The sequence below is a fragment of the Notechis scutatus genome, chromosome 3 (genome assembly GCF_049901735.1).
Source record: "Notechis scutatus isolate UNSWTSFEM ecotype Mainland chromosome 3, rNotScu1.2, whole genome shotgun sequence".
NCBI lineage: Eukaryota > Metazoa > Chordata > Lepidosauria > Squamata > Elapidae > Notechis > Notechis scutatus.
In genome coordinates this window covers 122735540-122760902 of record NC_142011.1, presented here as the reverse complement: position 1 = coordinate 122760902, position 25363 = coordinate 122735540, and the positions used below count along the sequence as shown (strand labels likewise).

At 39.0% G+C, this 25363-nt stretch overlaps 1 protein-coding gene across 1 annotated transcript; it reads left to right on the top strand.

Annotated features, from left to right (window-relative positions):
* The first annotated feature begins 1028 nt into the window (after positions 1–1028).
* NDUFS6 (NADH:ubiquinone oxidoreductase subunit S6) lies at positions 1029–6993 on the top strand. Its single transcript, XM_026672506.2, has 4 exons — positions 1029–1440; positions 4726–4779; positions 6025–6147; positions 6861–6993. Exons 1-4 carry the CDS (start codon positions 1297–1299, stop codon positions 6927–6929), a joined length of 390 nt encoding a protein of 129 aa, XP_026528291.1. The 5' UTR covers positions 1029–1296; the 3' UTR covers positions 6930–6993.
* The last annotated feature ends 18370 nt before the right edge of the window (positions 6994–25363 follow it).

The window sequence follows — 25363 nt, the reverse complement described above, 5'->3', positions numbered from 1 at the left end:
GCGGCCCACTGGTGGTCCGCGAGAAAATTTTGGTGGTCTGCAGAGAAATGTCACCCCCAGAGCAACCCCTCAAAGCAATTAATCCAGGCTGCGCAGGAGGGGGGCCTCCTCCCCGCCTACTCACTCCTTACCTGGCAAACTTGCCTGCTAAATTGCTATTTTTCCTCCCACCCCCACCATCAGCTGTTCTGCTGTGCCAGAAGATTTAGATTAGCTAGAAAGCAGGAAACCGTTCCATTTCATGCTTTCTAGCTTGTCTTTAGATCTTCGGCTCTGCTTTTAAACAGAGCCAAACCTTCCTTAGGACTGAAGCTTCTATTATTCAGTAGACTCACTGCAAGCAAATTTTATGTGACAGACTCAGGTAGCCGATGGCAGATAGATCTCTGAATGATTCTGTGAGCAACTCAATCTGTCTGCCTGCCTGCTTTGCAGTAAAAGTTGTTCTTTTTTATAAAAATATATATCAATATTTACATACATGGTGTGTTGTGAGTTAATTTTGTGAGTTTGCTTGCGGTCCAAAAGGTTGGCGACCCCTGAAACTACACAACTCTGTTCCTACAGTCTCTTCCGTGGTTATCTGACAACGCAGAGGACAAAAACGGTAGATTTGCGCCACCGTTTTCATACGCAACTTTAAAAAGCAACCCACAACTATGGGCCACCACATCCAAAAGAAACTAAATCGATATTGGTATCTTGAACATGCAATTCGCCCACCGCTAGGAAGAAGTCCGAATTGAATGTCCTTGCGCAGTAAACCAGGGGTCTCCAATCTTGGCAACATTAAGACTTGTGGACTTCAACTCCCAGAATTCCTCAGCCAGCTTTGGAAGTTGGAAGTTCACACGTCTTAACGTTGCCAAGGTTGGAGACTCCTGCGGTAAACGACCTGTAGGGGGATCCAAACGCGCATGCGCAGGTTCGGCAGCTTAGCTTTCAAGGGAACCACAGAACAAGAACAGTGGTTCTCCTCCCCTCCCCTCCCCCCCCGCTTCCAAATCCTACCGCCAAATCAGCCCTTTTGCCCGGGGCACTAGTTAACGCCAACACCCACCAACCGTATAGTCCTCAACACACCAAGCTTACGGTCAGCAGCGGCCTGTTAAGCAGCCCAGTACTTCATCAACGTGGAGCTTTTTTTTTTTTTTAAACGTTTTTGCGTATTGCGTCAAAGGTTGATGAGAGGGGTTTTGGTTTCGCTCGGCCAACCGGCTGCCTCTGAGGCTCGCGCCTGCGCAGTGGCTTTGTTTGTGGGCGGAGTCGGGAAAAGGCTAGGACGGGGTTACCGAAATGGCGGCGCTCGCCTTGCCCTTGCGGGCGGGCTTTATTTCGCTAAGAGGTAAATTGCTCCCGGATCCTGTGCGAATTGCGTTGCGGAGGAATTACGGAGTCGTGACAAGCCCGACCGGTGAGAAGGTGACGCACACGGGACAAGTAAGTAAAGCTCGACCTCTCGGGGGGTGGGGGATGCGGAGACACCGCCCCCCCCCCCGCCCTGCTTAATTTTCCGTCTCTGCTTCAGGGTCATCCGCTTCTTAGCTCTTTGCCGCTCCCGGTCGGTTTGTGTTCGGAATATTTTGGACCCAACAAAATTCTGGGGCTTTTATGTTGTGGCCGCTACGTTGGCTGTGAGGTTTAAATTATTGCAATGAAAAGAAGGGTGTGAGAGTGGTACAAATGCTTTCCAACTCCCGGGTCTGTTTGCAGTTCATGTGCGGAACTTGTCTCGGGTTTTCCTCCCCTGCGGATGGATGCTTTTCTCTGTGCCTGTTTTTATGGGATGCCTTTTAAATCTGTGGAAGCAAAAGTGACCCATGAACTGTGAAACCACCTGCAAAGTAATCCCTTTGTCATCACCATCATCATCATGGGCTGTAGCTAGAAGGAAGGTTTGGGTTAGCATTTGCTTGATTTTAGTAAAATAAACTGGATATTCCAGGGAATTAAAACTTAAAAAGGAAAATAAAAGAGATGGCAGAGGGTGGGTTCTTTATGCCCTCAAGGATACAAAAATATAAAATAAAATAAAGACTCAAAAGGGCAGACTGGATGGACCACTAGGTCTTTTTTTCTGCCCTCTGTTTTCTGTGTTTCTATCTTTCTAAGAGTCCCAGAGTTGGTTGGGTTTTTTTTTAAAAGAAAGGAATTCATGAGCTTGCAGTAATAATAGGTGACTTTGGTACTTATTGACAAATCATCATATCCATATTGCATCCATTCTAAAGTTTTAAAAGAACTCAGATGTAAAATAGAAGAACTTATAAACAATGTTGTGCTATATGTCCCAAAAATGGTTTAGCAGGCAAAGGTTTTATAAGTCATTGGATTTTTTCCTGTCTTTTATAGATGTGGTATGAATTAAAAATAACAAACATGTATCATATCAGTGCAAACTTTGGTCTTTTATACTTACGTTGCTATGTCATGCATAAGCACATAAGGTCTCTAGTGTGGCAATGATTATTTTGTTGTTAGACTAAATATTGTCAAAAAATGACACACTTTAATCTTAATTAAAGTGGAACATTTGATCTGAAAAATAATATACATACAGTTAATTAGCCATAGATTTAGAAATTTTGTTTGCTGCTATCGTATGCAGTTTACAAAATACAGCTAAAACAGTCATTAAGAATACAACTAAAAAGGAAAATGAAGCAATTAAGAGAAAATTTAGTATGAATATTAAGGCACTGAACATTAATAAACTAATTATTATCCCATCCTAACTTGTTATAGGGAAGGGGCTAGCTTTAACTATGTTGTTGGTTTATTCCATAACATAGTGCCTGCCATAAGGTAGTTGTCAAATGCATTTTTGGCAGGTTCCACAGCATGTGTAAATTGATTATTTGATTAAATGTTGGTTCTACTAGCAATTTGGTCCTGAGCCTTGTACGATTTTAAACACCCTAATGACAACATAGATGGATCTATGTAGATGGTTTAAAAGATGGATCTGTTTCAGCAGAAGAGTTATGTTGAATTTTTGGTGTGGTTCATCACACATACTGCTGCATTTTATATTTGGGATGTTCTTCCATGTGAAGAACGTTTTGCATACCTATACCTCAAGGTTACCAACATGAGTCAAGATTTTTAGGTATTCATAAATCTGGTTTATCAGCCAAAGATCTTTCTATAAAAGATCTTCCTTGCAATAAAAGTTATGGATTGTCCAAGGTCAATGATCAATTCAGAAGGAACCCTGGCAACAAACTGTATTCTTAATGGAGATTGCAGCCATGTGCTTATAAATCCTGAAGTACTACTACTACAGTCTTTTTCACATTTACAACCATATCTTTTTCACATTTGCAACCTCAATTTACAACCATAATTGAGTCCAGAATTACAATAATAGTCATTAAGCGGATCATCACAGGACCATACCCAATTATATGATCTATTTGCTGCAGCCGTTAAACTGACATCACACATCATTAAGTGAATGCATTTTCCCCAATGAACATTTTCAGCCACAAACCAGAAGTAATGCTGGAAACTGGCAAAAGGTGCCAAAAATTGTTATTGTTGACTCCAGCACGTCAACAAAAATTGTTATTGTTGACTCCTGCAAACAGCCATAAATGAAAGCCAGTTGCTAAATATCTGAAATGGGATCACATGATTGTATGTGTGTAGACCATTGGAACTTCAAAATTGAGCCATTGGGCTCTGGGAGGGTCTGTTGTAATTTCAACTGGCGGCTAAGTGACTGGTTATTAAGTAAAGGCTGCCTGTAATTTGTTTCTTGCTTCCAGTTATTCACAGATATTTCTGCATGAAATTAATTCTGTATGTATCTTATTCTGGCACACTGGCAGCATGACATGTTTTAAAAAAATGTTCAGGTGAAAAAATAATCCATTTTTTCCTAATATCTTTTAATACAATGATTTATTGTTTTGGGGTGAGTAAGTTAATAATTCTAAATGTGTCTAAATTTTAAATGTGTTTTAAACACCAGCCTTTAAAATAGTATAAATAAAGTAACATACAACTGATTTAGGTGTTTTAATTTCCAACTGATTTAGGTGTTTTAATTTGATTGGCAGGTTAAAAATGTGTAATAAACTACTTCAAAGTAGAACAGACAATGTATTTGTATATTTGGCTTCATTATATTTGGCATGATGGTATCAATAATATTGAATTTTATATTAAAAGTATACATGAAATAGAGCTAAATATTTTTCAAAATCTAGCAGCATTCATTTGTAAAATAAGGTAGGGATCTTTTCTATTTAATAATGAATATATTTTGTTTTCCATAAAATATTTGTTCCTTTACTCTATAGCAGGGGTGTTAAACTGGATTTCTTCGAGGGCCGGATCAGCATTGTACTTCTCCATGGGCCAGCTGGGGGGGTGGGGGGAGAGATGGGACGGACATCAGTACTTTGCCAGCCCTGTTTTGGCCAGCAAAGTGCTGCAGGAGGCTGTCTAGGCCAAAAATGAGATGCAGTGGGGGCCCATACCCTGCCTTGTGCCCCGTTTTGGCTGCCAGAGGCACTGTGGGCCAGTCCTTTGCTATTTCCAGGCTGGCCTCTGTGGGCTGGATCTGGCCCACGGGCCTTGAGTTTGACACCCCTGCTCTGTAGCATCAGAATATCTGAAAATGCTATTAATTATACTACAGCCATTTTTTTTGTCCTGTTACACGTTCCTGAAATCAGAATTTATGTTCTTTTCAGTATATTCCTTCTTTAATTATAGGTTTATGAAGAAAAAGACTACAGGAGGGTTCGATTTGTTGGGCGACAAAAAGAGGTAAAATCTGTGTCAGAAATGTTTACTGTGAATCTGTAGTTTCTCCAGGTATTGATAAAATGTTCAATGAAATGTTCAGTAAAATGTTTCAGTGTATAATGTCATTGCCTTGTGAGCAAATAGTTGATGACTTAATCAATAAACCTATTAGTTAGCCAATTTCATTCCCTCAAATGACAGTAAACTTGCATGTGATACAATCGAAAGAACTTATAACTATACCCATTTTAAAAACTTTGTCATAGATAAAAACACCCTGGTGCTATTTACATAATTCAAGCTAGTTATTTCAACATAAATACAGTTTAGACATATCTAAAATAATCTGGCAAAGTTAATTAGCATTTTATTTAAATTAGATTGATTTCTTTCCTTCTGACGTTATATATGCTAAGAATCTCCTCATTGATGGTGGCTCTGTCAAGATCCATAAGAAAACATAATTTTATATCGGTATGCTGATGTAGCCCACATATTAGTTGGGGACTATATTTTAGTGTTGTCTCATGGAATATTGTTTTTATTACACTTTCAAAATCATTGTTCAGGTGGTACTATTTTAAAAATATATTCAAGTGATATATGTAAAGAAGGGAATTCCTCATTCTCTTTCCTGCAATACAGACCTTTATGTTCCCAGGAAGTGCCAAGGAAATATCTGGGATCTGGGATTGGTAGTTGCATCAGAAGTGTGTAAAATCAAGCAGGGATATTTTCTATTGAGCTAAATAAATTAGTTAACTTTTAAAGACTTGTTTCTTAAAAATGTAGTGACAATACTCATGTCTCTTCTGACTTTGCCACCCTGTTGTTTCAATATACTTTATTTCCCACCCTGAAAAATAAGCCCTATTAATTGAAATAAATGCAGTGCTAGATATTTTTGATTTTATGAATATTATGTTAGTATTTCAGATTTCTTTTGAAGTAATGAAATTTCATTTACACTTTTGGCTCATTCATAATATTAAAATGCAATTAGATGTTTATTCTGTAAATTCTGCAGTAGGGCAACCTTTTCTTCTCTAGGTTAAAAATGCACTTAGGATTACAGAATGTGGGGGAAAGGGAAAACAAGTTTCAAATATAAAAAAAATCAGTGAAACAGATTTGTTACTGAAGGCAGCCGGTTTTCAATTATTACTCTTTATGAGAATGTGATGACTGCTTGTATCAGTACTGCTAAACAAAGTGTATTGGTTGAATTGTTACATAGTGAAACTTCTTTTTATTTCGCTGTTGTAGGTCAATGAAAACTTTGCAATTGATTTAATTGCTGAACAACCTGTGAGTGAAGTCGAAACTAGAGTTATATGGTGTGATGGTGGTGGAGGAGCTTTGGGCCATCCTAAAGTATATATAAATTTGGTAATGTAATTCAATTGTCCATATGTAATCAGTGTTGTTATCATCCTGTTTAGAAAAATATGTGCAGGCTACTAAGAAATTCAGCTATTCTACTTATCATGGAAGTGAAAAAATATATTGACAATCCACAGTTATAGTTGTATTCAGTTTTGTGTGTCACTAGACTAGAAGTATATATTTCCAATGATTGTTTAAGTGTAATACATTGTTCATTATCCATTTTGTATTAATCCAGTTTTTTCCTCATTATTTTGCTACTTGCAGAAATTTATATGTCGAGTTTTTTTAATGGAATTTTTTATTGACTGCACTGGTCCTCACTATAGTCAAGGAGTCCCCACGATCCTTTCAGGGGATCTGTGATAGTCATTGACTGGTGGTAAATTGAGGACTACAGATAAATCTTTTAAATAGCTGGGGGATAGTGCAACTGTCATAAATATATGCCAGTTGCTAAGCATCCAAATTTTGATCACATAACTCTGGGGATACTGCAACGGTCATAAATGATTATAGGTCATTCTTTTCAGTGCCATTGTAACTTCAAGGATCACTAAACAAATGGTTTAAGTCAATGATTATCTGTATTTCAGTTCAATTAATGAGTGAAATGTTTAAGAGAAATAATTTTTCATTGACAAGGAATTTATATGAACATATAAATTTGCAGAAATGATAAAATTGTATTTTATTTTTACCGTTTATATTTGCAGGACAAAGATACAAAAACAGGGACATGTGGTTACTGTGGACTTCAGTTTAAGCAGAAGCATCATCATTGACATGTATCTTTCTGACTATGAACTTCTTTTTTCGTTATAGAATAAAATATATATTTAAAAGCCATTGTGGATACCTGTTCTTCATTCTATTTTTACCGTGAAATAGTGTATAACAGATGTAGAATTCTTTATTTCATCCTTAACTGTTATTGATATAAAATTAGAACTGTCCATTGAAAAAGAACCTACATGTTCCTATATCCAGTGATTTAGTTCAGATTTATAACTAAGATACAGTTATAATGATCTTGAATATTATGCTTTTTTTTCTTCACTTCTCCCAGCTGAGAGTTCAAAAGCCGTATGGTGAATTTTGTAGTAATTGCAATTCAGTATCATGACTGAATATTCTGTGGTTAAGTAAGTGTTGGTTTATTTAGGTATGCCACAGATAATCTCATATTGAGTTTATTAAGTTTCCTTGCTTCAACAAATAATTGCTTAGGTTAACTACATCACACTAACATTATGGGGTACATATGATCAAGGTTATATAGTTGCTGTGAAAGCTGGATCATCAAAAAGGCTGAATAAAGAAAAATGGATACTTTTGAATTACAGTGCTGAAAAAAGTTAAGAAGATACCATAAGAAGTCATTCACTACTAGATGAAGACCATTCCTGATATGGGTTATCTTTCCAAGCTTTGCTGCTATTTCTCCTAAAAGTTTGTCATTACTGATCTTCCACTGAGGTCCAGAGTTTTTCAGAATGTAGTTTACAAATCTTTATAATAGTAGGCATAGTAGAGAAATGTTAGAACATGTTATTTTAATTGCTCGATGTTGGTGGCTCATAGTAATTTCACATCTTTACCTGTTCCTGATTAGTATTTCTGATAATACAACAGAAATAAGATTTTTATCAAAATCTTACAAGGAGGTCCTAAAGGAACCAGCTGCTAAATTATGTTATCTGCAATCTAGGAATTGTACTTGCAATGTACTGTATTTATTTAGAATATTTATGAGCCACCCAACTTAATGTGGCTCTAAAATATAAAAGAAAAACTGCATGCTACTCATATAAAAAGTGGTCAGAACTATGATTTGTTGTATCCTGTAAAATGAAAGTTCTGCTCATCAAACGAGCTGTGAATTCAGAAGGACCCCCAAAATAGGATACTGAAACTTAATAGGAGTGCAAATCTGCCCAGAGTCAAAGATGAAATCTTCTGAGTTCCAGGCTGCGAGGCCCAAAACCCACAGCCACACATTCTTTGTGTGGCTGGGTTGAAGCCAATTCTTCTCCATCCAGACTTAGATAGTCTACAGACAACTAACGGAACCTTAACCATTTGGGTACCTGTGGCAGAGATACACAATTGAGTATCTGATAATATTAGACTCAGTGCTAAAGGGTGACCTACCCCCAATGGCTTTATGCAGATTTTTTTAAAAAAAGGGAGATTGTAATTTAGCACAATTCCAATGAATAAAAATAAAATCTCAAAACAAACCAGCATGGCTGCACAAAGAACTCTCTGATAAACTGAAAGACAAAAAGGACAAGTATAAAAAGTGGCAAGAAGCACATAATCAAGGCAGAAGATCAACATATAGTCGGAACCTGCAAAGATGAAGTCAGGAAAGCTAAGGTTCAAAATGAACTAAGGCTTGCAACAAAAGGCAAAAATAACAACAAAAGGGCTTCTCTCAACATGTAAAAAAGTAAAAAGTCAAGGAAACAATTGGTTCATTAATGGCAAGAAAGTGATGAACAGCATGAAGAAAGCAGTACTTATTTTTTGCTTCTGTCTTTATACAAAAGGAAAAAAAACAGTCCAACCTATAAAGAATACTTTAAAATGCAGATTAGGAATGCAATTCAAAATAATATGGTAAGAAAACTCCTATCCACACTAATCGAATTAAAATCACCAAAACCGGATGCATCGCACCCCAAGATTCTGAAGGAATTGGCAGACATGATCTCAGAAACACTGGACCATATCTTTCAAATATTCTAGAGCACAAGGGAATTACCAGATAAGTGGAAAAGGGCTGATGTAGTTCCCATCTTCAAAAAAGGGAAAAAATTGATCCATACCTATCAGCCTGATTTTGATTCTTGGGAAGATTCTGGAAAAGTTAAAAAAAATCTGCACGAACACCTAGAGGCAAACAAAGTCATAACCAGAAGCCAACATGGGTTTGTCAAAAACATCATTCCAGATAAATCTTATTGCATTCTTTGACAAAATTACTAGACCAACAAAATGCTATGGATATAATTTATTTGGACTTTAGAAAGGCACTTAATAGAGTAGACCACAACTTACTACTTGACAATATAGAAAAATATGGATTAGACCAGTGGTCGCCAGTGATCCACAAGAAAATGTTGGTGGTCCACAGGGAAATGTTACCCCCAAATCATCCTCCAAAGCAATTAATCCAGACTGTGCGGGAACACAAGTTTGCGCCGCCCATATGGCCTGCGGGAACACAAGCCTTGCGTCATTTGCATTGCGAACAACACAAGATAGGGAAGGGGGAAAGGGCCCACTTGTCCCACGCGTCTGGCCTGGCCACTGGGCTGCTTCTTTCCATTTCTTCTGCTTTTGGCTGCACGCAAGGAAAGCAGCAAAAGTCTTTCTTTCTTTCCCCCAAACTCTGCCAGAAATGAGTCTTTGGGACCCTGCAAGGCATCCTGCTCCAAGAGGCTGTGCTGGCGCAACAAGTCTCACAAAGACTCATTTCTGGCAGAGTTTGGGGGAGAGAAAGAAAGACTTCTGTTTTCCTTGCATGAAGCCAAAAATCTCTCTCTCCCCACCCCCCCACAAGAACGGAGCTGGAGATGGTATCCTGCAATCCCAAATAAAGAATGATCGATCGATAGGAAAACAGGGTGGGGAATTTTCTTGCAGACCTTTTTTTGGGATTTTACCAGGGTGTCAGGTCCGTGGGATTTAAAATTATGAGTTTGGTGGTCCCTGAGGTCCAAAAGGTTGGCGACCCCTGGGTTAGACAGTATCACCACCAGATGGATCATAACTGGCTGACCAACCACACTCAGCATGTAGTCTTTAACTGCGTCTATATACAGGGAAGTATGTGGTGGGGTTTCCCAATGTTCTGTCTTAGGCCCAATACTCTTCAATGTCTTGATCAATAATTTAGATGAAGGGATAAAAGGGGAACTCATCAAATTTGCAGATGGCAGGAATAGCCAGCACTCAAGAAGATAGGCTCAAGATACAGAAGGATTTTCAGACTTGAACACTGAGCCCTATTTAACAAAAATAAATTCAGTGGTGAGAAAAATAACATTTTACATTAGGCAAGAAAAACAAATATAAAAAGGTGGTACCTGGCCCAATATAATTTGCTGTGAGAGGGCTCTTGAAATCTTAGGGGACAATCACTTAAATATGAGCCAGCAGTGTACTGCAGCTGCCAAAAAAGACAATGCATTAATAGAATCAAGATCATGTGACATGTTAATACCACTTTATAATGCCTTGGTAAGGTCACACTTGGAATACTGCATCCAGTTTTGGTCGCCAAGATATAAAACAGATGTTCAGGTGCTAGAAAGAGTACGGAGAAGAGTAACAAAGATGATTAAGGGACTGGAGGCTAAAATATGAAGAATGGTTGCAGGAATTGGGTATGTCTGATTCAATGAAAAGAAGGACCAGAGGTGATATGATAGCAATATTCTAATATCTAAGGGGCTGCCACAAAGAAGAGGGGGGCCAGCCTATTCTCCGGAGCACCTGAGGGCAGGATAAGAAACAATGGATGGAAACTAATCAGGGAGAAAATCAAGCTAGAATTAAGGAGATATTTCCTGACAGAACAATTCATCAGCAGAATAACTTGCCTCTAGAAGTTGTGGTTGCTCCGACACTGAGATTGTAAAGAAGACATTGGGCAACCATTTGCCTGAAATGATAGAGCTGTTCCTGCTTGAGCAGTGGGTTGGATTAGAAGACACCCCGCTGCCCTGTGTCCCTTCCAACTGTTATTCTATTCTTTCTGGATCAGTTTAGCTATTTGCTGTGTATAACAAAAAGAAAACAATCTCTTGAATAAATAGATTTTAGTGTATTTATGTATGGTAAATCCTATTTGCCCTGTATCAGTAAAGCATTGTGGGAGCTTCAGTTCAGGTGCTGCATTTTGAATATTTTCTTCTCTAATGTAAGAATATTGTAACCTTATAATGGAATCATTGGGATGTTTAAAAAAAGGGTGGTGGGGTTTAAGAGGAACTTTAAAAAGCCTCTAAATCAGTAAATGGATGTTCATCTGGCAAATATAGTAGCTTAGAAGTATCCTTGGAATAATTGACACACAACTTCATGCACAAAACATGTACCTTAGGGGGCAAGATTCATGCTACTGCTGAGCACTGTACTGGTGATTCACTGGGGAAGAACACTTCAAGGTCTGGTGCAGAGTGAATGAATCCAGCAATTCAATGGCAGCACCAGTAGAACAATGGAATCATTTGTTTGAAAAACAGCAAACAGTGTCAATGTTTTGTACATGGTTAATGGAATATTGTACACAGTAGGGGCTGCAGCACCTCAAAACACACAATGGAGCAAAAAATGTGCTAGTTAAATGATTATGGAATGGGGGGATTAATCTGTGAGGAAAGATTAGTTCTGGGGTTTCTTTGGAAGTAAAAAAACCCATTTAATTGTTATAAGACAATTGTTCAAGTTGTATTGAGTGTGTTTTAGTGAGTGTCAAAATCCAAAAGAAGATAGGATTATGCAGAGAACTGCCTAGAAATAGTCTCCAATCTATCCCTGTTAGATCTGACTACAGCTAAAACTCTTTAACTAGGCAAAACACTACATCATAGGGCAACAATTTTTGAACCAAGGTACCTCAAATGAGGTAACTTGTGGAATGTGTGCAAAATCTGGGATCCATGACTCATGGGAATGAAATTTGGGAAAGTTGTGGTGCTTTGGTGCTGCTGGGCTGCTACTGTGCTCATATCTACATTTTCAACATTCTGTATCAATTTCCGAGCCACTCTTGCAATCCCTCACTCCCTCTCTCCACCACCAGCAGTCACTTAACTACCGGAAAGGGAAGGTGGGAGGAAGGAATCCCTATATGCCTTCCCCAATTGGTGCTCTCCATATCTTAACCCCTGCATGACTTCCCCAACCCACATGGCACCTCTTCCACACACACCCTGACTCGCCTGGTGCCTCTTTTGCACACAACACATGCACACCTTCCCTAATCAGTGTGGTGTGGCACCTCATGATCTTCCTGATCTGTGTGCATTTTCTCCATGTGGCACATCTTGTATACCCACATCACCCTACCTAACTCACACAGCTCCTCTCATGCAACACCATGCACTCTCTCCAACGCACATCACTCACCCACGCACCCTTATCCAACTTGCATGCATATCTTGTCATACCCATGCACCCTTCCCTACACACACCTTTGTGCACCCTTCATTCTCTCTCCCACTAGCAGCAGCCATTTATCTGCCTACTGGCTTTTAACTTGCAACTTCCTGCTGACTTCCTCCCTACACATTTTCAACAAGCAAAGTAAATGGGGAAACTGGTAGGAAAGGGAGGGACAGAGAGAGGAAGGAAAGAAGGGAGAAAGGAACATGGAGGGAGGGAGTGAAGAGAGCAAAGAAGATTTCCATGGCTTCTTGCCAGCTTCCCACAAGGAAACTCAATGGGGAAGAAAGTTGGAAGTTGCTCCCGCTCTGATAACTTTTTGGTTTACCATTCTGTTTAGGTAAGGAAAAATCTCTGAAACAATGACACAATGGACATGGATTGCCTAGCGCAGTGATTGCCAACCAGTGGGCCGGGGACCACTGGTGGTCCATGAGAAAATTTTGGTGGTCCTCAGAGAAATGTCACCCCCCAAAGTACTGCTCAAAGCAATTAATCCAGGCTGCGCGGGAACACAAGGCTGCGCTGTCCACATGGCCCGTGGGAACACAAGGCTTGTGTTGCTTGCACTGCGAACAACATGAGGTAGTGAGGGGAGGGGGGAAAGAGCAAGGGGGGAAAACTTGCCCCACTTGCTCCACATGCCTCACCTGGACACTGAGCTGCTTCTTTCTGCTTCTTTCTTTTACTGCTTTTGGCTGCATGCAAGGAAAAGCAGCAAAAGTCTTTCTTTCTCTCCCCCAAACTCCGCCAGAAATTAGTCTTTGGGACCCTGCAAGGCATCCTGCTCCAAGAGGCTGCGCCGGTGCAACAAGTCTCACAAAGTTTCATTTCTGGCAGAGTTTGTGGGAGAGAAAGACAGACTTCTGCTGCTTCTGCTGCTTTCCTTGCACGAAGCCAAAAGTCTCTCTCTCTCTCCACCTGAGAATGGAGCTGGAGACGGTATCCTGCAATCCCAAATAAAGAATGATCGATTGGTAGGAAAACAGGGTAGGGAATTTTCCTGCAGACTTTTGGGGGGATTTTCCCAGGGTCTCTGGTCCGTGGGATTTAAAATTATGAGTTTGGTGATCCCTGAGGTCCAAAAAGGTTGGTGACCCCTGGCCTAACGTGAATATAATTCACACATTGAATGGGTCATTCATTCATTCATCCATTCCAATTTATTGGCCACCTAACTTCAATAGACTCTGGGTAGCATACAAAACTAAAAACGACTTAAAAACAAAATGTGAGATCAACATTTACCTTGTATAAACTCCAGTGAGACAGATATATTAAAACCATACAAATCCATTTTAGTAAAAAGAATATGTGGTTTTCCATTTACTGAAATTGCCTCCTAAAATTCCATTTTTATTCATCAAAGTGCCGAACATTGGAAAAAGTTATTGAATTTCACTGGACAAAGAATGCCTCGAAATACTTTCGGCTACTGATCATATTGGAGCAGCCTTGGAAGTGATTTGGGGGCCTGGGGCAAAAGAGGTCATTGCTATTCTTTGTCATGGCAAATTGGATTGCTTTTACAGCCTAAAGCACTTCACTGAGGTGAAGAGTGAACCTTTGAATTTGTGGGGCTGAAGGTTATTCATCCTTATCATATGCAGGTAGTCCTTACTTAACCCCAACTGGGACCAGCAAACTCCTTCACTAAGCAAAGCAGTCATTAAGTGAAACATTGATCACTCCATTTAGTGGCAGCACTTCCCACATCTCCGGTTGCAATTACCCAAGGTCATTAAGTAAGACACCACATGATCATGATTTGTGATCTCTTGCCAGCTGTTGGAAGCTGGCTGGGAAGTTTGCAAATGGCAATCAAATGTTTGCAGAATACTGTGATCATCGTAAATGTGTGATAGTTGCCAGGTGCCCAAATCACAATCTTGTGAATGTGGGGATGTTTGATGGTTGTGAGGTCTGGTTGTTAATTACCTTTTTTCAATGCCGTTGTAACTTTGAACAGTCGCTAAACCAATGTCATTAAGCAAGGACTACCTGTATCATAAGGACGAAGCTGCAACAAAATGCATGTCTTAAGGTGTTGTGTGAACAAAATCATCATGGTTTGTAGTCCATCATTATCGATGGAGCAAGTAATGTAGACACAGCCCATGAACTTCTGCACTTCATTTCTCTCCATGTTGGTCTGAAATGATTGGGAACATAGTTTTTGAGGCAACTTTACAATGCAATCATTGGTTCATATTGGGCAACCTGCAACAGAAATATATTTTAAAATGGGTCTCATGGAATCATTTTGCTTTTTGGATTCAGAAAGCGGCCCATCCACTTTTGCTCACCAAAGCAAAAACCCTTCTAGGGATTGTTTCTTATTAGGCTTTGTATTTGGGTTTGCAAGAGGATAAGGCATAGGGTAGCGTAAAGAGATAAGATATAGTAAAGAGATAAGATATAGGGTGGCGTAAAGAGGTAAAGAGGTAAATGACGTGGTGGCTCAGTGGCTAAGATGCTGAGCTTGTCAATCAGAAAGGTCGGTGGTTCGAATCCTAGCACCATGTAACGGAATGAGCTCCTGTTACTTGTCCCAGTTTCTGCCAATCTAGCAGTTCGAAAGCATGTAAAAATGCAAGTAGAAAAATAGGGACCACTTTGGTGGGAAGGTAACAGCGTTCTGTGCGCCTTCGGTGTTTAGTCATGCTGGCCACATGACCACAGAGAAGTCTTCGGGCAGTGCTGGCTCTTCGGCATTGTAACAGAGATGAACACCACCCCCTAGAGTTGGAAACGACTAGCACGTATGTACGAGGGGAACCTTTACTTTTACCTTTAAAAAGATATCATTCATATAATAACTGCAAACTGGCCCTATTTACTTTGTCCGTTCTAAATTGTGGCCCATTCATTTTTTTCTAAGGGTCATAAGAGAAAGGTTGTCTGCCCCTCAATTAATTTGGTGCTGGTTGCAATCTGAACTGGTTTTATTGTCAGAATTGTACAGTCTTTAAACACCAACATTTTTTAAATAGCCCTGGCCATTGGGGAATTTCTTAAGAAGAAACTTGCCTCTGGCTACTCTTCTCTCCTGGATGTTTCCCTCCCCCACTTCTTCAAGATTTATATAGTTCAACTGAACAAGTATGAAATGGCTAGTCCTACCACAGTCATTCTATAACTATTTCTCTCCTAGAGGGCATCATAGTTCTAAAAACAGAGCTATCCACTTGCAACGAAAGGGAGCTTTATTTGGCAAAGGTACAATCAGAGCTCTACTATTTTAGAGCTCTGTGTACTCAGCAACATATAACTAAAATCTTTATGATCTTAGTTCATTTGATCCTGTAGCTCAGCTTTCCCACTGTATTTTATTTAAGTTGGAGGGATGCACGGGGTCCCAAAAGCTCTTAGATTAACAGATAATTGGTGTTACCAGGGAAATCTGCCAAGTTACCTGCCAGTCTCAAAATTAACATGGTATAATTGTGCCATACCAATTACAGGTGCCACCAGCTGTTTTGTATATTTTGTCTATTAATACAAAGCTGTCAGTTTAAAATTCTTAACTTGAATTAGCCAATATATAGAGAGTTAACTTCGTTTGTTACTAGTTCCAGGAAGTGTCTTAGAGACTTCAGGGCGATCTAGGGCCACAAATTCATCAGACTGGTGTCAGCCCTGGAGCCATCTTTACTGGGAGTCTTCAGGGCTGCCACAGTGGGGGCTGGGCAAGCTGTGGGAACGGCTTCACAGGACTCACACATTGCACTGAGCCATAGATTTTATAAAAACCCTAGTTTTCTAAAAAAAAAATTAGTTAGCTTCATACAGTACTAAGCCAAACCATGTTATAGCTCAGCATTATATGTAAACATGGTGCTTAAGTGTTTAGAAATTTCACCTAGCCTGCAGGAATAACATCAGTTAACATACATTAAAATGAATGTTATCAAAAAGAAACATAGGTCTAAAATTCCACAGACACAATTCCTTTGTTAGACCAATTTATTTGTTGGGGTTTTTTTTTTATTTTATTTTGCTGCTTGTGCTACTTGCTCTCACAAAAAGTAGCAATGCAGGGGTGGTCCAGAAATCCACGATAAGTGTTCCAAAGGGGGAAGGGTTGGAGAATGAGTTCTAAAATAGTAGCTTCAAGACAGAGTTATTTCTAATCAACGGAAGGTCTCTTTAGGAGCTGCTGCTGCAAGCTGAAGGGCCAAAGGCTTGTAATCTGTTTGCCTGATAATATAAGCAGCCTCAGGGATGCTAAGGATGGGGCTGCCCACCAACTGAGGCTGAGGTAAATAAACGCCTTGGCTTAGATTTTGGTTGTAGAGTTTGCAGGGGAGTGTTTATATGGATGTCTCCTTGTCATCCTCCCACCCCCCAATTATTTTTTAACATCCTGTCTAGATTATAGCTCTGGGATTTCTGGTGATTTCTCAATGAAGCTCCCTATCAAGCTAGTTTTGCTTAGCTTTTTCAAGACCAGCAAGAGACAATAAAGTGCTGCACCCACTTATGACTGCTGTCTGAAAAAGAAAGGCTAATCCTCAGTATGGGTATAAAGTTGGTTGTTATTTCCTCCAACTTCCAAAAATGGAAAGTGTTGTCTAAGAGCCCTTTTAAACTATAAGTGCTTCAGAGTTGCCTGATGGCAATGATGATAGACTTCTTTACATCCACAGTCTTGCTCTACCTCCTCAGCAATTTTTTCATGAATATATGAACACAAAATTGAGAGTTGACTGCTACCTTTATGATGATTAACCCCAATTCCACAAAAGGGTATGCAAGTTTTCAACAAGCTTACAATTGCTTTTTAAAGGATCATTATGAAGCATTTTGTAATTCAAAATGTATTGAGGAGAGAGAACCTTTTTTATACCCACATTTATTTATACTAAAATGCCTTTTGAGAAGAAGTGAAAACAAACTGATTTATATAAGGGTATGTATATAGTACTCACTTGAGGAGTCTAGATAAAATTGTCTAGGGGTGCAAACAGTTTTGTGAAAGGAGCTGAATGAGATCTGAATTGCCACAGATGGCATTCTCTATGCATTTGTCTTTCCCAGCCATTCTGTGTAGAAGAAGCAGTAGCAATGGTCATGCTGGTTGTGGATTATGGGAAGCCCAACACATCTGATAATTAAACTATGTTGAAAATATGTAGATGCTGAGAGACTTTTCTGAAGGTGAGAAAAGAAACAAATAATAGAATAACACAAGGGGTTTGCCAAGCTCTATATAAGGCAGCAACATATGAAAAGCTATGCTTTATGTCTTCTCGTGCAACAGCTTTCTTGCTGATGGCCATTCCTTAGTTTTAGGACAGCAGTGCTTGGTATTTTTACCCATCTGGTATTTTTACCCATCTGCCAACAAACCTATGTATGAAGAAGGTGGATAGAAGAAAGGATTGAACAGTACTTTCTTGAGGAGATATTGGTTAGTAATGTATAGTAAAAACAACAACAACAAGCACACTGTACAGTTTAGGTTATTGGAGTAGACAGGTGAGATTTGGTATCAGAAGAATTTACTTCCATCAAGAAATCTCAAGATAGTTCAAGTAACACCCTGAAACACCAAGTGATTGAACCTTTCTCAAACTTTACATTGTAGAACCACCTGAGTGGTTCTTTCTTTTTCTTCTTTGAGGATGTGCCTTTTGCCCATACAAGCTACAAGTTACTCAATAAGTGTCATCTAGAGCACTTAGATGTCCATGACTATAAGTGCAATGGGCGTACGTTGAGCAGTTACATTCAGAATGTTAATGTGACAAACAACGTTCCACAGATGATGGATTCAGGTGACGACAGATAGCTACTGGGTATGTATTAGATAGGGCCTCTTTAATCCTGCTAAACTGAGGTTGATTTCTGAGAGGCCAATCTCAAGTCTTATAGTGCTAATTTATTAGACATGGTTAGATTTACAATTTCATTTTTTGTGCCAGTACACACACACACACACACACACACACACTATATATATATATATATATATATATATATATATATATATATATATATATATATATATATATATATATATATATAAATATAAATATATAAATATATATATAAATATAAATATAAATATAAATATAAATATAAAAGTTTTGGCAGAATCTCATCTGCCATCATCAGGCTTCTCTCGGCAGATGAGATTCTGCCGAAATGTTGCTACAACTTTAAAAGCACAACTATAATGACGTGGGAAAATACCCAAACAAAGCTGAATACCATACATGTAAGTACCCACAAAAACTTGAAAAAACATATATGTATGTATGTATGTATGTATGTATATGTGAGGTATAAACTAATTGTGTTCCTTTGGCATTCTCCCTCCTCCTTTTCATCCTCCTCCCAACCCCTGTAAAAATCATAGTGAGTCAGAGGCACTTTTTTCAACAATGTAATTTTTATGGAGTTGATGAGATTCTAAAATTGTCTTTCGATATGACAGATTATGTAGTCTCTCCTGTCTCCTGGCACCAGAAAAGGGACAGCCAAACTTATTTATCAGGAATTTAGTCGCTTTTTGTTTTCATGTATGGCTGTTTTATTAATCATGCATTTTTCCTCTCTGAGAAATTTAGTTTCCTGGGTTGAAAAACCTCGTGAAAGCATATTTTCAGCCCTTCAGTGATGATTACATTCTCTACAGACAACAAAGGCATTTGAATAAAACCTGCTCAAAATATTTTAAATATAGACATGCACAAAATGGATTTCCCTCCGAGACTGGATAGATTAAAAAAGAGATTTCAACTGAATGTTGGCATTAATATTTCTTCTACCTGCAGGAGTAAGCTTTAATTTGCAGAATGGTAGTTGTGTCTTTTATTCATGTGCTTGATTGTATTGTTAGCTGATTTCCTTCTGTTGCTGTTGTTATTAATATTAATATGACTGTATTATCATCTGCTGTTTTTGGCAGTAAGGCAGAATATAAATTCAGTGATCAAATAAAATGGACATGTAGGTTCTCATTACGACCCTTTTTTCCCAAGTAGCCTATTAGCATACATAAGTAGCTTGGCTAGATTTGGCAGAGCTTAGCCATTTTCTTGGTAATTCTAGGTGAAGAAACAACATGCTTTGTCTTCTCATTTATTCATGAAATTATATGTCTTTTCATCATGATGTATGATTCAACTTTGTGAGTTGGACACAGGGAAGACAACTATCTGCCCCAACAAAAGCAAGATAGGAGATGTTGTGTGGGCTGCTTCTCCCTGTAGGCACAGATATCTGGCCCTTGCTGGAATGCCCCCATTTGTCATGTCAGACACTCAATCCACTGATCTAGGGCAGCTTCCCAAAGATTCATGCTTTTCTTGCTCTAAATATGAGCTGCTTTACATCCCCTCCCCCAATTAATATCTTTGTCATCCTCTGCATGGATGGGTCACTGGTAGTTCCTCTGTAGCAGAAATCATCTTGATACTCAGCGCTTATGTTGCTGTGAGAAGGTTTTGAATATACCCTTAACTGTATTTGGCTCCAAACTGAATGTGTAAGCAGCAATGTTCAATGAGTGCCTGCACCATTGTTATTAGTGTGATATTCTGTGCCATATTATATATTTCACAAAACATAAGGTGGTTAACAGTTGGCTATGCAGCAGGGAAATGAAGAAACTGGCCTTTCTCTATTTTCAGTATATTGGTCGAAGCTTTATAATTTGGCCCACACATGTCTTTTCAGATGAAAATCCACCTTGATCAAGTAAGAATAATTGGTTCATTACGATTCGAGGGTCATTGTTGGAAATGGGCAGCTACAGAAATTGAATAAATAAACAATAAAATTTATTTAGATTTAGAAACTGCCCAAGATGGCTGGGGTGTTTTAGCAGTATGTAAATGTAATGAATAAATCAGGCATGTCCTAAGTCCAGCCCAGGGGCCAATTGTGGCCCGTTTTCAAATTTCGAGTGGCCCACAGCTTCTTTCCCCGCCGGCTCAGCCTGTCACTCGTTCCCACCAGCTAGCATTTTTCCTGACATCAAAGACTGTCAGGCTGAATGGTCGGCCCCCACACATTTTCACCTCACCAAATCTGGCCCTCCATGCAAAAAGTTTGGACACCCCTGGAATAAATGATGATAGATGATTTTTTGCTCATTAGATTTATATCCTACTTTTCTTTGATAAGGGGGAAATGCGGGCCCAGAGATGGATCTTGCTCATGCTTGGAAAATCCTACCACTGGCATTTTATCTTGTACATTTTCTACCGGTATTTTGGAAGGCAGTGAAAATAATATTATGTAACCGAGAGTTCAGTGAATTATTTTTATGATTTTGGTTCATTAACTGTGGAATAACTGCCATGTAGATTGCTCCATTACTTATATTTATTGCTATCTTTGGCTTGAAATGATTTGATTTCAGGAATATGAGAGTCAGTTTGGTCTAGTGGTTAAGCCATCAGGCTAGAAATCAAAACACTGAGTTCTAATCCTGCCTTAGCTGTGAAAGTCAGCTGGGTGACTTTGGGCCAGTCATTCTCTCTCAACTTACCTCATAGGGTGGTTGTTGTGGGGAGGAAAGCGTGTTAGATGTATTTGTTGCTTTGAGTTGTTTATAAAAATAATAAAGGCAGGAAATAGTTGTTCAATCTTAGTAGTATAATTTCCTGAATTATATGCACCGGGTGACATTCTCTTGTACAAATAAAATCAAATAAATACAATTATATAAGGGGCCTAAAGTCACTGTGCTACTAAAGCAGCACAGAAGTTGACAAATAAACATCCCTCTTTATCTTATTCCCTAAACCTGGGCCTTGCTGGTGCAAGTTTAACATTTTCACTGGCTTTTTCAGAAACAATGTCATTCATACTGATTCTATGAATTCGCACCTGGGCCCAAGACTATCTTGTTTAATAGGGTAATATTTTAATGTAATTGCTGACAAAGATCAAATCAAGATTGTAGCCTCAGTTCCATTGATTGTTGTTAAAAGATCTTGAATGGTTATAGTTATTTTATTGGGTTCATTTTCCCCAGGTTTTGCCAAAATTACCATTCCCACATCTGAACACATATCTCTGTACATTATTGCTATCAAAATAACCAATTCCATCTTTTTCATACCTCTGACTCTGCAAAAATAAAGAATTATATTTGGTGGTTTGTAAAATGAGTTTTTTCAGAGGAACCCTCCCCATTCTGTCAAAAGGTTGTTGTAGAGAAAAATAGCATAAAGGAGCAATATATACAGTATGTCACACATTGCTTTTTCACTCCTATTTTCTACTAAGCTTGATAAAAAAAAAAAGTATTGGTGTCTTTTTTTAAAGTCCATTCTCAGTTCTCAAGATCAAGTTCTGAAGCAGTTGATGGTTAACTCTTCCCCAAACCCCAAAAACTTTAACCTTAGACTGTCTACTATTGACCTCACCCCTTTCCTAAGAGGTCTGTAGGGGGCGTGCATAAGCGCACCAACGTGCCTACTGTCCCTGTTGTTTCTTTTATTTTTCTTATATGTACCCATTTCATGTATTCATAACTTTGTATATACTTATACCTATTATCTTGTAAGTGATTGACAAATCAAAATAAATAAATAAAAAACTCCTGCCTCTATAGAGACTTTTTCTTCCATTGCAGAGCTTGGAAAAAACCAGTGTTCCACCTTGAGCTCATAGCTTTATATCTTGTCTCTGGCTCAGAATTTAGTTCCCGAAAACAGTCAATTTCCTTTGCATAAACTGGCAGGATTCTCCCACAGCAACAAAACATGGAAGGGAAAAAAAAATTCCACTGCACTTCAGAATCACTTTTCAGGAAGTAAAGCCAGATATCCTGCTGCAGAGAAGTGCATCTTAGATATATGAGATCATGTGATCATGCCCCATACTTAGATAACCAATTAGAGTAATCTTCCAGCCATATAACAGAGCAGACATTAACCAATCACTGGCCTAGTTTTGGCTCTCATGAAGACAAGCCAGGTACTATGGATCCAGAGTGGAGTATCTGGGCAACAGTTTGTGGCGGTAATTCTTTTTTATTGACAAAGTATAACCAGTGTGCAACATGAAATCAATAATACTATTTATTTTGAAACTGCCCATTTCCCTCAGTAATGGCATTCAAGTTTTTTAAACTATTGTTTCTGTGGGCGTGGCTTGGTGGGCGTGGCAGGGGAAGGATACTGTAAAATTCCCATTCCCTCCCCACTCCAGGTGAAGGCTACTGTAAAATCCCACCGCACTAACCTGCTTTCCAGCTCTGTTCTCCTGTGCAGGGCAATAAAAGAAGACCCAGCCAATCAGCTGGGACTCAGGAGGCAGAGAATAGATGGGGACGGAGCCAGTCTGAGGTGGCATTTGCCGGTGCTTCAAACTACTCAAAATTTCCTTTACTGGTTCTCCAGAACTGGTCAGAACCCGCTGAATACCACCTCTGATCTCCCTCACCCTCTAGTTAGAGACTCTGCAAATATGGTGACTCGCATCCAACACCCAGTTCAAACAAAGATGCCTAATATTTCCAGGTCTATGTCAACTCATTTATCTCATGGGGAAGCAAGACTTGTTCAAAACAATTACAGCTATTTTTGGCTGCCCTGTATTCTTTTTTTTTTTGTTTGCTTCTTCAGAGTAAGCCACAGTAACGAGTTCCTCATTACCTGCAGATAGTCAAACATTCCTCTTTGTCTGGGTTGCAGGTTTTTTGGGTTGTCACTAGCAGGCCTCTTAGGTTGCTGATTCCCCACTCATTAAAGTGGTAGCTTATCCTCCTTCAAATGTCTCTGCACTTTGTCACCGACACTTATTTGTTCTCCAGCCATCAAAGTGTATTAAAATTAACCGCAGTCATCACATGTGAAGACAATAGCCATACTTAGACACAGAGATAGTTACACACTCTCAGCAGGAAACTTGCAATCAAATTCAAACGAAAGGTCACATTTGAAATAAGTAAAGGAGAATGTGGGTAATTGGTTAAGGAATAGGCTAATACCTTGAAAGGAAATCTGATGTGTTTGAAACCTTGTAGTTCAGGTAATTAACATGAAATTCCACCATGGCTTCAGAAGTAAAGGAATGATATATTTGCAACACCGTAAAATGCTAATTTCAAAGAGAACACTATGCAGTACCTTTTCTTTTAATTTTCACTAGAAGAAAGATGCACACTGAAATAAACATCAGTTTATGTATAAGAAAGAAGCACAAAGCAGAAAACATCTGAATCCAATTAATTAAGGGCTATTTTTAAAAAGTAAATGTCATACATTGTTTCTGAAATAGAGAGTTCGATGCAAGGTCTTTAGAGTAGCAAAGGAATTAATGGCAGGGATTCTTTTCTTTTCTTTTTTAAAAAAATCCGGTGTCTTCCAAAAGATGACAGATATTAACAAAATACCAGGTGATTCACTAAATAAAATACCATGAAAAGTTTTGTGCAAGCACCACTTGATAGCTCCTGTTTATTTCAATGGGATGTGTGCAAGATAATTTTCTGGTGGAAAATTAATCATTATGATGAATTATGATGAATTATGATGATTAATTTTAATATTTAACCATTGCATAATCATCAAAAGTGAACCTGTAGACCTGCAGAAATCAAGATGGCCATCACAGCAAAGAGATAAAGAACTACATTTCTGCTGTCCTCTGGTGGTCACCCTGATGGTTGCAGCTTGGAGACTGTAGCCCTAATTTTTGTCTCTTCTTTTTACCCAACTTTGATAACTTGTTAGATTTTATCTTGATTTTTCTCTAAAAGCCCAGTGCAGCTTAAATTGAGTTCTCTCTCCATTTTATGCCCCAGTTAGTAAAATTATAAGATTGGTTAGGCTGACAGCCTAATTGGCTAAATTTACCCCATTCCCATGGGTTTCCCTGGCCTAGACCTTCTGATCAAATACAATAAATCAGTGAAACTGCAGTATATTTGAAAGTAAAATTTGGGGATTTCAGCAATCAAAATCCCAAGCCAGGAAGGGATGATGGAGGTGATACTGCATTGCACCTTAGAGGAGAGCAGGTGATTGGATGTAAATGTTTCAAACTATATAAGTTAGAAGGAGATGTTATGGATGCTGACCAGCAGAATGCCTATCTGAGCCTTTAAATTTGATTCACAGGATGATCAGTTTTCCCTAACTATTGATGCTGAGGGACTTCAGTCTTTATGTCCTTAGGCAGGAAAAGGATTTGCTTAGGTGTTCATAGGCTCAATGACAATCATGAGCTTGTCCCAATTGATCACGAGACCAATAGTAATATACAAATGGCTATAAGAGGCACAGTGGCACAGAGGTTAGAATACAGTACTGCAGGTTACTTCGGCTGACTGCTGGCTTACCAGCAGATCGAATCTCATTGGCTCAAGGTTGACTCAGTCTTCTATCTTTCTGAGGTCGGTAAAATGAGGACCCAGATTGTTGGGGGCAATATGCTGACTCTGTAAAACTGCTTAGAGAGGGCTGTAAAGCAGTATATAAGTCTAAGTGCTATTGCTATTGCTATATCTTGGATTTTTACTTTAGAATAATTAGTTTGTCATCTGAATATGGAATATGTTGGGATCAGTCATTAGTCATGATCAGTCCTTTGCCATTACTTTTGGGTCACCAGATGGCTCTCTGGCACTTCTAGCACAATTGATCTCTGCAAGGGTGAGGGATTAATTAGGCTCAACTGCCTCAGAGGTTTCATGAATCTGGTAGGTTTCCTGCAAACGCTTAGGAATTTTAAGTGCTTCTGAGGAAAGTTCTACTGTGCATCTGATTGATCTCTGAAATTCAGATATGATGAGCGAGCGTGCTTGGTATAACTACCCTTATTCATCTTCTCTGTATTGATCCATATCAGGGTGATCCTTGGTTCTTCAAGGTACTCCAGGAGATTGAAGTGGCAGAAGTGCCATCAGGTTTAGCTTTACAGTGGCAATCAGGGAAGTGAGGCAGAAACACTTCTCTACCATTATTGCATGGTATCACCAGTGGCAGTGCTTAAAATGGTCGACATCCTGTTAGAGAAGAGACAGGATCTTCCATCATACTGCTGTGACTTCTTTGCTACAGTAAGTGTTCTG